The 13,426-nt window shown below is 42.3% G+C and overlaps 1 protein-coding gene across 1 annotated transcript in view; it reads left to right on the forward strand.

The window, feature by feature from the left end:
- The first annotated feature begins 254 nt into the window (after window positions 1-254).
- The window catches only part of LOC126565552 (troponin C), a 400,267-nt gene continuing 387,095 nt past the window's right edge, over window positions 255-13,426 (forward strand). Inside the window, exons 1-4 of the mRNA XM_050222741.1 lie at window positions 255-309; window positions 4,587-4,900; window positions 8,631-8,740; window positions 8,824-8,855. Coding sequence (XP_050078698.1) covers window positions 295-309; window positions 4,587-4,900; window positions 8,631-8,740; window positions 8,824-8,852 — 468 coding nt within the window. The 5' untranslated portion in view covers window positions 255-294 and the 3' untranslated portion in view covers window positions 8,853-8,855. The remainder of the gene's footprint in view (window positions 310-4,586; window positions 4,901-8,630; window positions 8,741-8,823; window positions 8,856-13,426) is intronic.

The raw sequence follows: 13,426 nt of genomic DNA on the forward strand, positions 1-13,426 counted from the left end.
AACGACATCTTTGTTTTCGGATGTTTCGAGTTCGGGGTGTGTGTGTGTGTGCGATTCGATCCGGTCGGGACAATCGATCGGGTGCATCGGGCATCGCATCGCAGGTGCTCTGATCGGGAGCCAGAATTCACGGCCAGCTCAGTCGATCGGACACTCGAACACCGTCGCTGTGCACTGTGCGAAGAGTTCCGTAGTTGTTCCGTCAGCTGCCGGAAGTGGTGATCGTCGATTCGTCGATAGTGGGGTTTTCGTGTTCAATCAATATCCACACGCCTGGAACCATCAGCCACCAAGATGTCGGATTTTGTTGTGAGTTTTCTAGGAGTGGGGAGCCTTGTGTGTGCAAATAACCGTTGCAAGCCAATTCCAATTAGTGTTTGTGGGTGTGTTTCAGTGCAAAATGAAGCAAATACTATTAAGTCTTACCGTCGCAAGGACAGTCGAAAATGGAACGATCAATTCCGCACTAATGGAGCGGACAGTGTTACACACACACACACCCAAACATCCATCTATCAGCGGGATCATTTTTCTCGGTTCCGCGGGTATTTTGCCGAATAGAAACGTTCGATGGTTTGGCTTGGCGTGGAAAATTGATGTGTCACTTAATTAGCGGTGTCCAGTGACGAAAGAGAAGGAATTTCCTTCACCCGAACCTCGAACTGCACCACTTTCAACCTCAACTCAATTAGTACAAATACAGACGAGCACACACACACACACATTAGGGTGACCGCAAAAATGTTATTAAAATGATGTGGGAATCGGAATCGGCCGTTTGATGTTTTCGCCGCGTGAAATATAAATCATTGCTTTTTGTGACTTTTTTTGTATCGGAACGATGGGCTTGTCGTTCAGTTTTGCATAAAGTATTTGCCTGCTTGGCGGGCAGAAATGGCAATCGGCAAATGTTTGTTCGTGTGTAATGTGTAATTAAAATTGCAATGAATATTTATTGACGCAGTGTAGTTGCGTGTTGAGAGGAAATGTGTTGCAAATATTGATTTAAAAAAACGAACCTCAATTATGAGCTGCATTTGAACGTTAGCGAGAAGCAATATCTTTTTAATGTTGAATACGATTAGTTTATATAAAGTAAATTATTTGGAATTTCAACATCAAGGGTTTTAAAAAGGGTAAATTCTCTTTAAACTATTTTTTTTTATTTTACTTGAGTATGACGACTTATTGCACTGCGCCGTATTGTCTTACAACTAAAAGGAAAAAAAAAATTAATCAATGACAAATGAAGTAGCCAACAAAACACAATTTTACTGCACAAAATTTCTAAAAAACAAATTAAAAACGCTTTGAAAATATGAAAATGTGTTTAATTGTCTGATTTCACCCGCTCACATTCTTTTATCTCTTATAATACTCAGGGAAAAAAGATGCAATGGTTGTGCTGGAAAGTGTAAAATATGCCAACTGATCACGTTTTAGAACAAAATATCTTAAAAACACTTGTGAACCCTAATGTAAGAGATCAGCTCAGATAAATCTTGATATTTTCGTAACCATAATATTAGTGATTGGTGGCTTCTTTGATTTATGATACAATTAATTTTGATACTTACTACAATTAATTTATGATACAATTAATTTAATGAAATAAGCTGTGCAACAAAATTAATATATTTCAGTTTGTAAAATTAACTACGTATAAAAATAAGTAAAATCCTTCAGTTATTGTTCCATATTTAATTTCCAAATGATTCCTATAAATGTTAACACATAGCATAAATAGTTGCTGATCTTATCATCAAAAGAAGCAGAAGAAAACGAAAATATGGTCACTGAAATGAAAAATAGAACTATTTCACGAATTTACCTTTGCGTAAAATGCTGTTTTTAGTCAGGATTTTTCTTTTGCTATGATTTTTTATTGTATTAAATTCAACGGTTAAGCCCTCTTGAAGCGTGACAACAAAAATTACGCTAACCGTGACGAATTATATTAACATAGAATGCACACCATGCAGTTTGATGCAGATGCTGTGATTAGAATCAAAGATTCCATTGAGACCATGCAGTCTGTTAGTAGAACAAATTTTCAAGTTCTATGCAGTATTTAAGCGGAATTTTAAATTGGAATAAGAGTAACAAAAGTGTAATTGAAATAGTGTTGAATAATCTTTTTACAATTTTTATTTAATTTTGTTTTTCTAAAAAGGTAAATACTAAACAATTCAAAAAGAAACTTCCCAAACAACGTCATCGTCGTTCTTCAACACGCGTGACGTAAATTTACCACCAAATTGTGTTTATACGTTAGCGTAGAAAAGTTGGACATATCATGAAAACAAAAGCATCCATTTGCTGTTTATGGCAGTATGCATCATGTTCGCTATCATGTTTTTCTGACAATGTGCTTCTGTTCCTACACAACAGCCGTAACTCGCTCACACAACCCTCACGCAACTGGTTTCTATTGTTTATTGTGACAAGTAGAATATACCCTTGACAGCTGCTGCTGTTGGCTATTGATGCAATGCGCATCACCCCCCCCCCCCCCCCCCCCCCCGAAAAACCAATAAATCATAGTGAACTGTGCCGCAGGTCGAAATTTTCGCGGTCATCGAGCATACTCAACTTAACTGGGTCGTAAAGCAAAGCAAACCCCACAAACAAGCACAGCAGGCAAACCTGGGTCGGCAGTGGATGTGGAGTGTGTCAATCAAAAATCCAAACCGCGCCCTCGAAGATCAAAAAACCCTCGCAAAAGCGCGTTACGGATCATTTCATGCGCGCCCAAGAAATCCCTTTTCCCAAATTATCCGACTGATGTGTGAGTGTATTTTTAACGTGCCGTCTTTCCTTGCTTTATTATTCCATATAATGAGGGCTGTGCAAAAAAAGAAGAAGAGAAAACACAAGAAAAAGTGTAACACGAGATGGTTCTCAAGAGAGGGCGTCCCTGGGCGATCGTGTCACCGCGTGATGATCATGAATCAATCGTTAATAATTACATCAGGGGTCCGTATCCGTGCATGGCCATGCAGGCCGGCGCTGGCTGTAGGCCAGAAATCCTCGGTTAGGTCACACCGTTGCCAAATGGTCTGTCTTATGTTGATGCCGCAAGAGGCCCAAAGGACCGAGTGGGACGAAACCCTTGAAGGTGAATGGAGAAGAAAATGATTAATGCTGCAACATAGGGCAGCCTGTGGAATAAAGAGGTGGGAAAAGGGCCGACAAGCGGAAGATTTGATTCGTCCATCGTGCCAGTTGGACCAGTCAAACACTAAAAATTCCTCTCCATTAATATTTATAACGGAATCGAGACTTGGGCGGTTCGCCATTTGCAGGGTGGCGTGTCTTTGCTCTCCTTGATTCGTTGGGCAATCGGAATCGGGGAAAACGATTAAAGTGGCGACGGCAGCAGCACAAAACTGACCCAAACGGAATGCCATTACGATTGCACCAAACGACGATTTTTGCCCACCCGGCACGACATCCGGCATTTTCGCACGGGGAACACTTGCACGGAAACGAGTACGATGCACAAATGCTCTCGTAAAAAGGGGTTTCGATTTCACAGCCCATTTGTGTGGATGGGAATGAATGTTTCCGCTTCTCCACACCTTCCCACCCCATGAAGGTATCGCACGCTGTACTGCGAAAAATGAAGGGAATGCTATATCGCACTTCAAGAGCGGCAACGTTGGACAGCTTGATCGACACCTGTTTATGCGAAAACCCCGTGCAGGACGGGTTGAGACGCGGAATTGGCAGCATTTGTACTTGGGTTGGGGGTACAAAGCGGACCGAAGACAGTGCAGTTAGTTCGGCCGATCGGAAATGCCGTACAAACATCAGACAGTGGATTATGAAGTATGGCGTTCGATTCCGTTTTCTGCAGCGTTGATGCAACATTGTAGTAATAATAAGGACCGTAATTAGTTGCAGAAAACATGGAACATTATTAGCGTTTAAGTATTGTGCCGTGTTGTTAGTTTGCAATTAATATTAGCTGTCACTTTGGCAGCTGTCAGTGTGTAGTAGATGGTGTCATTCATTCTGTCATTCTTCAAAAAAGGCAGGGAGATTAATGTTAAGGGGATTTATGTTGGTTTCAGGTTAGACAAAACATTTGAACGCTAGGAAATGTTGTTCCAACATTAGGCAGAACTATGCATTATGGCGTCATAGACAATGGTTCGTATTTACGCATTAATCAGGGGTGGATCATATTAAAAGCATACTAATCAGCTGCTTTAGGTCCCGAGGAAGGCGGATCTTCCTGTACGGAGTCGTGTGGGAATGGTCATATCAAGCATGTAGAGAGTCATGAACTTTTTTATTAAATTGGGCCCTTGGAAAACATACACTCTGTCCAAGGCAGATATGATGAGCATTTCGCAGAATACATGAGACATGCCCCAGTCACCTTGATAGGGACCTTGATATCCATTGCTTGAGGCTTCGACGAGTATTGATGGATGGCTAAATCTGTGTACATTTGGATGAATTTATTGAATAATTGAATTGATAGTTATCAGTTGATGTCATTCCTATACTAAAGATAAAAACAAACGGCTAACATAAACAAAAACTAATTGTTCTCCATCTTTCACTCTCCCTTCCAGGATGAGGAGGAACAGAGAATGCTGATCATGCGCAAGGCATTCCAGATGTTTGACACGCAGAAAACCGGCTTCATCGAGACGATCAAGATCTCGACCATTCTCAACACGATGGGCCAGCTGTTCGACGAAGGCGAGCTGCAGGATCTGATCGATGAGGAGGATCCGGAAAGTACGGGGCGCGTCAACTTTGACGGGTTCGCGAACATTGCCTCCAACTTCCTGCAGGAGGAGGAAGACGCGGAAGCGATGCAGCAGGAGCTGAAAGAAGCCTTCCGGTTGTATGACCGTGAGGGTAACGGCTACATCACCACTAGGTAAGCAAGCAGGCCAACACAGTGAAGTCAAGCGTTGTCGATAGCGTGACAAGTGCTCTTTCACCACTCGCACCCATACACACACACACACAAACATCGCACCGATTCATGTTCAACTCCTTAACCTTCTTTCTTTCGTGCAGCTTATACGTGCACATGTAGTGTATGTCAAATAAGCCTTTAATTTATCGCCCGCCCATACATCTACATCGGCTGCTCCGGGGGGCCAATTGGGAGTTTTTTGGCAAGTTCCGACGAACCGTACGCTTGATTTATCGCTGTTTACCGTGTACGATAGTGTCATTATTTTTACTTTTCACCAAAAAACCCCGAACCTCGAACAACCGAAGCAAGCCCAGGCCCCGGGTGGGAATTGAGTTTGGGCCGTATTCGTTTGCTTCTCAGTCGAACGCTTCTACCGTCTCAGCTCAGCTCACTCAACCATAAGAAATTATGCTCGGTGACCTCTTGGCAAAAACGTTACGCCAAACGTTCGACATGTTATCCGGATGGGAAGAAAGTGCAATAAAACAAAAACTGGGTAGCCTCACCATGTGAGCACAAACATTTAACGATCACAAAAATTTCGCTCGCTTTCTTCGGCCGGTAGAAAGATAAGGCGATTTTTTGTGCGGCCGTTCTTTAGCACAATGCGTGACGACAATGCTAAAAAGAGGCCTTATGTGTGTCTAATGTCCGATTGCTTGAAGGTCACTGGAGTAAACTCCAGTGAAACATTGCCAAACTCTTTATTTTTATTAGTGTTGGGAGTTTTTTTCATTTCATTCGGTTTACGATTGACGATAAATGGAGAAAATGAAAGATTTGCGCACATTCTAAACCATATTATGTCTCCTCTCTAGAATCAAAAATAAGCTTCGAAGCGAAAGGACTTGCATGATTATGTTCAATTGTTTTAGAATGCGGATTTTTATGGTTATACCATCGTAAACTCTTGAAGTGTCTGAGCTGAGTAAATGGTTTTTTTTGTGTACTGCTTCCTTTACCAGGGACCTTTGCGGATTTGTTACCTTGCCAATGTACGGTTGCTTTGAACTTGGACATTTACCCTTGGTATTTGCAGGGGTTTCTCAGATGATTCGACAAAAATACGCATGATTCGCCATCTTGCAATTGCTCTTGGAAAGCTACAAATGTTCCTTATACCACTCACGATCTAGCGACGTTTATTGCCAATCCAATATACTGACTTGTCTTACACTCCATCGCATTTTGGACCCACCACCACTGCTCTGTCCATGTGGAAGGCCTAAAAACGCTTGACAGACTTGTACGTTCGATAGTGTTTTCGTAACACTTGTCTTGCCCCACACAAGGGGTCAAAAACCAGTTTGATCTTTTTCCTCTCGCACGGGGATAACTGCAGGATTCGTTTCTCAGATGTGAAATGTGAGTACTAGACGTCCTTTGTAGAGCCGGCTTCCTGTTAGTCGCGACAGATATTTTGAGTGGAGAAGCCGCTACCATAACTACAGGATATGAATTTGAATCAAGTTCCTTGGAGACTCTCTATGTAGAATGTCATTTGCGAGACCCTAGAAGACCGTCTACTCCACCCATTCGTTTGATCGGCAATTGTGTTTTAAAACCTCAATTTATGTCGAACAAACACTACTATCTTGATTGGATTTTTGTGTTTCGTTGTTTGACAGATAGAGGACTCTCAGAGTCTAGAATGTTGCAAATGCAATTTTTCACTTGGCAACTGGGCACTGGGTGGTCAATGATCTGTCTAAATGTCATTCGGTTGGATGTAAACATATATAAACAAGAAAAGTATCACAGCTTAAACGATCGGTGGTAAAACCTGAAGCATTTTTAAAGTATAGCTTTTTAACTACTTTATACCATATTAAGAGAAATTTAGTTTATTGCCATCGAATGTTATCAAGATGCTGTAAGTAAGAAGTCCCTTTTTCTGTGAAACCCCTGTACTTGTGTCCCAAAACACACACTTTAATTCCACCACATAAAAGCACCAGCTTGGTTCGATTGTGGTAAAAATTTGTTCACACCTCGTCTAGTCAATCTTTGTACACTATCGCTCTATCTCTATTTGACTTGTTCCGAGAAGCACGTGCATTGAAACCGAAAGAAAGCGATAGGAAGAGAGAGAGAGAGAGAGAGAGAGAGAGAGAGAGAAAAGGAAACCACTCTCGATATATTTTTCTGTCTACTACCAACGCTATAATCGAGCGTTCGCCATAAAACACGCTCTACTGGATGGTGAAAAACTAATTACGGTGAAAAGTAGTTTGCCCAAACACACACACACACATACAGGTTTGTGGTTTTTGGCTGGGAAATTTATTGCCACCATATGTATGCTGCCTGTGACCACGGTGTTTTCTGTCCGCGCACACGCACCGATCGACCGGAAACGGGCGCACTTAAATCCATACGAGACCTACTCTGGCTCAAGAACACTGCTGCTGCTACTGCTGGATGTCCCCCTCGGGCGTGCTGAGCATAAAGTCGCGCGCCCATCGGTAAAAATATAACAAACGCAATAAATAACGCGCTTCACGCGCCGACGGAATCGAGCATTCGCGTATCATATTTTCAAAGCGCACAAACCAACGATTATGATGACTCGGTTGGGGAAGTTAATTTTGCATCGCTGACAAAATATTTCGAAATTTTCAACATCATCACCACACACCGTTGGGGGAGGGGGGAGGGGGGGGTGGAGCTGGAATGGGAGGTGATAAATTATGGTGGAAGGGTGGAAACACGAGCAGACGCACATTCCGATGGTTTGTCCAATCCGAAGCCGAACCCACGCGCCAATCCCTCGCATTTCCATCTGCTTTTCATCTACGGAAATCCACTTAATCCACGGACGTCACCTGGATCTGGAAGTGGTTCTTCCGTTTTCTTTTTCCGTGCGCGAATAAACAAACCGTGCCCCATCCCCGACCACGTTCGCATCAAGTACGCAGCCATTTTTCTTCACCAACGACCGGGCGCCTCCATCGTGTAGTGCGGTAGCGTTACTTTCTTTCCGTCTTTTTGTTTTCCTTTTTGTGCTAAATTTCACGTCCGCTGGTTGTGACCGACAATTCACGAACATTGCAGGTCAAGCCATGTTTACTTGGCACAGGAATTCCACCTCACGTTCTCCGGTGTGCGTGTGTGTAGAGTAGAAGCAAAAAATACATATGGCGGAAACGGATGGATAGCATAAATATCATCATCAACCGGCGATGCGCAACCGAGACGTACACGGGGATCCGTTCGCCTCACGGTTCCCATTCCAATGCAGAATGAAACACCCGACACCCGACAGCAGCCGGATAGCATAATGGTCCTTGATTTCGACTGCTTGCTACTGGCAGCTGCCAGCGTCGAAAGTCAGCCGTTCAGCTTAAATTATAAATGCTCGGGATGTGTTATAAGTTATGTGCGCTGTACCTTCGGTACCTGCTTTCGTAGCTGCCTGGACTGCCTTCCTTCTGTTCTGGCCGGCAAGATGAATCGATGTTACGCTTCGCGTGAAAACTTTCTTCCAAGGACAACAGCGAGCGGCTGCTGTCCTTCTTTTTTTACCCCTTCAAGACAGCATGAATTGAAACTGAAGCATCGTACAGAAGCAAGTGAAGGGCACAGGAACATTTTTCCACACCAGATGAGCACATTTCACATGACTGTTTTTTATCATTTCTTTCTCTCTCGCTATTTTTTTTTTTTGTTTTTGTTTGCCACACAGCACGCTGAAGGAAATTCTGAAGGCACTGGACGATAAACTGTCCAACGAAGATCTAGACGGCATCATCGGGGAAATCGATACGGATGGTTCCGGAACGGTAGATTTCGATGGTAAGATAATACCCGGGACCAAATTGCTAACAATACAACACATGTACTAATCTCCTGTTTGCTTACTTTCCTCTTCCCGACAGAGTTCATGGAGATGATGACGGGTGAATAAGTGGTGGCAAACATCCGAGCCCCTCCCCTGTGTCTACCGTATCATACACATACACACACGCGCATGCTAATTTTCCAGCCACCAGTACTTCTTTCAAATCTTCGGATCCCTGTGACACTTTGGTCAACAACAAAAACCAGAAGAAGCGAAATGTAGGATGCCACCAGCGGACTAGTCATTGCCACAATGCACAAACACACACATACACACGTTGGATGTGTTTTTGTTAGCTGTTATTAAATCACTCTCTGTGCCATCCCTAACCGTCCCCATTATTTTATTTTTTTGTGGATAAAATGCAATTGTCTTCTTATGTACAAAACAAATAAAAAATCGGTCGAAAAAATTGTCCCGAAACAAAAAACACACACATCAAAACATGTTGCTTTCTTTCCGAATTATATCTTTAATAACGAGAAAAATGTTCAACGATTTTTGTTTTCGTTCTTCCGAGGCAAGTCAAACCGTCCTATATTCATCAAACTCCGATATTAACCCGACGGAACGGGAGAGAGAGAGAGCAACAAAAAAAGGCAAATCGTGGGGAAAAACATGATGAAAAGTGTCGGGTTTTGCAAACGAAAACAAGTGAAAGCTCGGCCCAATCAAAAAGCATTTCACAAACAATCCGTTTCCGTATCCACCCTCACCCCTCCGTTGCATCCCTTTCCTTTCTACCGCTTTATGAGGATTTCCATAATCCTATTGTGTGTCCTCACTCGTGCTCAGTCGTGAATATTTATTTTCACATCAATCTACCGTTTTATACGTGGAACCACCGTGGAACATCGCGTAGGGATGGTGCTTTTTTTGCACTATTTTCCTTATTTTCCACTTGCCTATTTTTGCCTCTATTTGTTTTTCTTCTCCACTATCAACTACTTCCCTTCTGTTTGCTAGTTGTTGATTTTGGTAGTGCTGTTTTGAAAAACCGAACATCGGGATGCGACGTGAATTGCAATTTGAATTTCATTTGAAAGTATTATCACCTTTATTGCTCGCACACTGGTCTGCTGTTTGGGAAATGTTGAGAAATAAAAAAAAAGCGAACAATCAACGCGGGATGGAATCGAAAACAGAAATGGGAAAGAAAATAAGAAACACCATGTCATGCTGCTCTTGCCAGTTAAACGCGCTTAATAAATTAAGACAAAAAACGTGGCGAATAAAATGTGGGTGTACTTTTCTCTAAGTTACGTTTCCCCCAACCGAAGATAAGATTTATATGATTTAATTTTAATAAAAGGGACGCACGTCTTTCCATCTGTTTTAGCTGCACAGCCACCATCGTCTGGCTGCTCCATTTCATCGCTCGATGTGAATTTAATACACATTTTCACCTACATTCCATACCAAATGTTTTGTTTTGTTTTTTTGTGGCTCTGATCTGGCTGGCCATAAGGATCAGCCGCCTGTTGGGAGTGTTGAATTTGCTGATGAAAATTAATGATAGCCAAAATCAATTATACTTTCCCGCTGCGTTCAAACGGGCAGGCAGGAACAACGGAAAATAAAAAGCACACTGTAATAGCTATTGCCAGCTAATAGGGCTATTAACGCGCGTACAGCAAGCGGCCGAATAGAATTCCCTTTCCGGCAGCAAAATGGGCAAATTATTTTAAACTGGCTGCTACCGTTTGCTCTCCGGAGGCGCATTTCGTACTGCGTTTGTGATTCAATGTCGTGTTTTTATCACCTACAATGGTGTTTGGAAGTGTAAGCAGCAAGTTATTCTTGCAAGAAAGCAATTGCATGAATCGTTTTACTTGCAGTCGTTAAAATGCTATTTTATTGCCAACGATTCAGGTGAGACAGGTGATTAAAATGAGGAATTTGAATCAGCCGCCTAAAAGTATGCAATGTGCAGGGTGCTGTTTGAAATTGATGTTCGATTATTCGGGCTAACTGCTTTATATGCTATTTTACAGTTAAAATACAAATAAACACTGAGTTTTAAAATTGTTTTAGTTTTAATTGTAATTAATAATCAACCGAGTATGCCCGGAATAAAACAAATAATATCGAGGAATCGCGGAATTTTTATACAATTTAGTCATCACAAACGGTGTTGACAAATGGCATTGTACCGGCATAATTAAATATAAATAAAAACATTAATTAATAAGTTTTCATTGTTTCCAACCAATGCTATGAATCGATGGACATTCTAAAGCGTATTTTCTTCCTTCAATGCCAGATTAGGCTCTCATAAAATGAACATAAACCGATATGCTTTCATGCAGAGTTTGTAACATAAAAAATGTTGTCTTGCCTCTCATTCTCTCTCTCTCTCTCTCTCTCTCTCTCTCTCTCTCTCTCTCTCTCTCTCTCTCTGTCTCTCTTTTTCTCTATCGTTGGCTTGTCTTGGCCTATCATTTCCAATTTCCATGACCTAATTTAAGTTTAGATTAGATATTCCTAATTTTTCTTCTTTTTGGCTTAACGATCCCGGTCACGACGGCCATCAAATGGCTTACTAGAATTGCCGTTACCACAAAGTTGCATAGTCAGTCCTCACTACCGGAGACGGTCCGGATGGGATTTGAACCCCGGTTCGTGTAAATACCGGTGCCGATATCACCTACATCACCGCACCGTCCTATTGAGTACTAGTTTCCCTGTACTCCCGATACAGTTGCTTAATAAAACGGTTATACATACTAACTTAACCCGCCATGTAACCACTCGATAATTAATCTAAGCGAGCCACTAAAACCAGCCCCATACCATCCATCAGACAGATTTTGGTGAGGTTCTCCCAGGGCGCATTTGTCTCACTCTGCAACAAAAGACCGAGCAACCAAATGAAAAACTGAAACCGCAACAAAAACTTTACGATCACGAAAAGATTCATGCTCTCTTTAATTTTCTCATGAAAAATGACACACTCATCCATAATTCAGTGAACCCTTTGCCGGCACTCGTCGCCACTGTAAGGCTCAAAAAAACGTTCTGCGAGCGAATGGCTGACACTGTACCCTCCTTGTATAGTGTACTACTATAAAGCATCGTTTTAATTAATATTTTATAAGCCACCAATTAATCATACTTATCCGACAACAAAACGGGCCACCATGATGCTGCGCTCCGATGGTTCAAGGCTGGAGTGGGCAAGGACATGCTTTTTTGAAAAATCAATTTTCCTTCCGCACAAGCCTCCCTCGTTGTGTGTGTGAGTGTACAGCTCCCGAAACGTGACGCATCATGACCGACCGACCGGCGTATGTTTCTTCCGTCAGGCTGTAAGGCGATACGGTCGTAGCATAAGGTGCGGCAACGAATTAACATTATTTAACATTAGCGCTGACGCCGGTGTCGATGTTACTGTTGGTTGGCATCAAAGTGTCTACTGCCTGCTGCTGCAGCAAGACCGGAAGCGAACAGTCCCCTTGGAGGAGCCGCGTAGCATCCGTGGAAATAGAAAGCGTACAGTGGCTGATTCTCTTTGACCGAAACGGTGATGGTACACCATCTCCTGTTTAGTTTTAACAACCGATCGTAAAATCGAAAGAAGAAGGTACGGTGCGTCAAAAAGGTGTATCACACGGGATACCGGGAGGCCAGCTTCGAACGGAATGCATCCTGCAAGATAACCTCATAAGCTCATTTCCTACGGCTTGCTTCGCTTTATCTCTGGCAGCGCACATAAAAGCCGAAGCTTCACGCAAAAAAAAACGCCACAAGGCATTACCCACACCCACTCCGAGACATTTTAATCCCACAGGGCATTTAGACGTGGCGCCAAACTTTTGCACTACGCTCGGTTTCAGCTTTCCCCGCACACCTCACTAAACGCTCATCCCGGAACGGTGAGAAAAGGTGAAAAGCTTCGAGTGCAAATCGTCGAAAAAGTAGAACCTACCGCAGCCTGGATGGGTGGTCGTAATAAAGAGGTTATTTGTGGGTAGACCGAAACGACCGCGATAGGCGGCAACGACAAAGCGAAGCAACGTTTTGGTGATTTTGGTCTCGTTTTTATTTCGCTTTCAAACTGCAAACTGCTCATCATAGAAACGGTAAAGCGACAGGTACGCTGAAAGGGAAATAACACTCGATGTACGTGGTTGTAGAACATTGTGAAAAGCGAAAAGAAAACAAGAAATCCCTCGGTTTCAAAGTTTTTCAGCAGTAAATAAGATGAATGAAAACTATAATTTCATAAGGAATGAATTTTTGAATCTTCTTCACCGGTAGGGAGTGATTTGGACGAAAACAGACTGACTTTGCAACAGATGGTTCCGGGTTTCAATATGCTCTATACGTGAACCAATTTGGAAGCAGATGATAAACGAGAAGAAGTCTATTTGCTTAATAAAAGAGAGAGAGAGAGAGAATCTCTTAACTGTCATCATCTAAATTGCATAGCTTTTGCCGTGTTGAAGAGTAAAATCCATATTTTAAGAGTGTTCGAATAGAGATTTGAACGCCTAAAGTTATTCAATTTGTGACTGTTTAACATGCTTATATTCGACAAGATTATCGTTGAAAAGACTTACAGCAGTTCTGTAGAAAATTTGTTTCTTTTGCTTAACTGTAGTTATATCGAATTTTCCATTATGCTTCTTTTTTCCCAC

This window comes from Anopheles maculipalpis, chromosome 3RL (assembly GCF_943734695.1).
Source record: "Anopheles maculipalpis chromosome 3RL, idAnoMacuDA_375_x, whole genome shotgun sequence".
Lineage (NCBI taxonomy): Eukaryota > Metazoa > Arthropoda > Insecta > Diptera > Culicidae > Anopheles > Anopheles maculipalpis.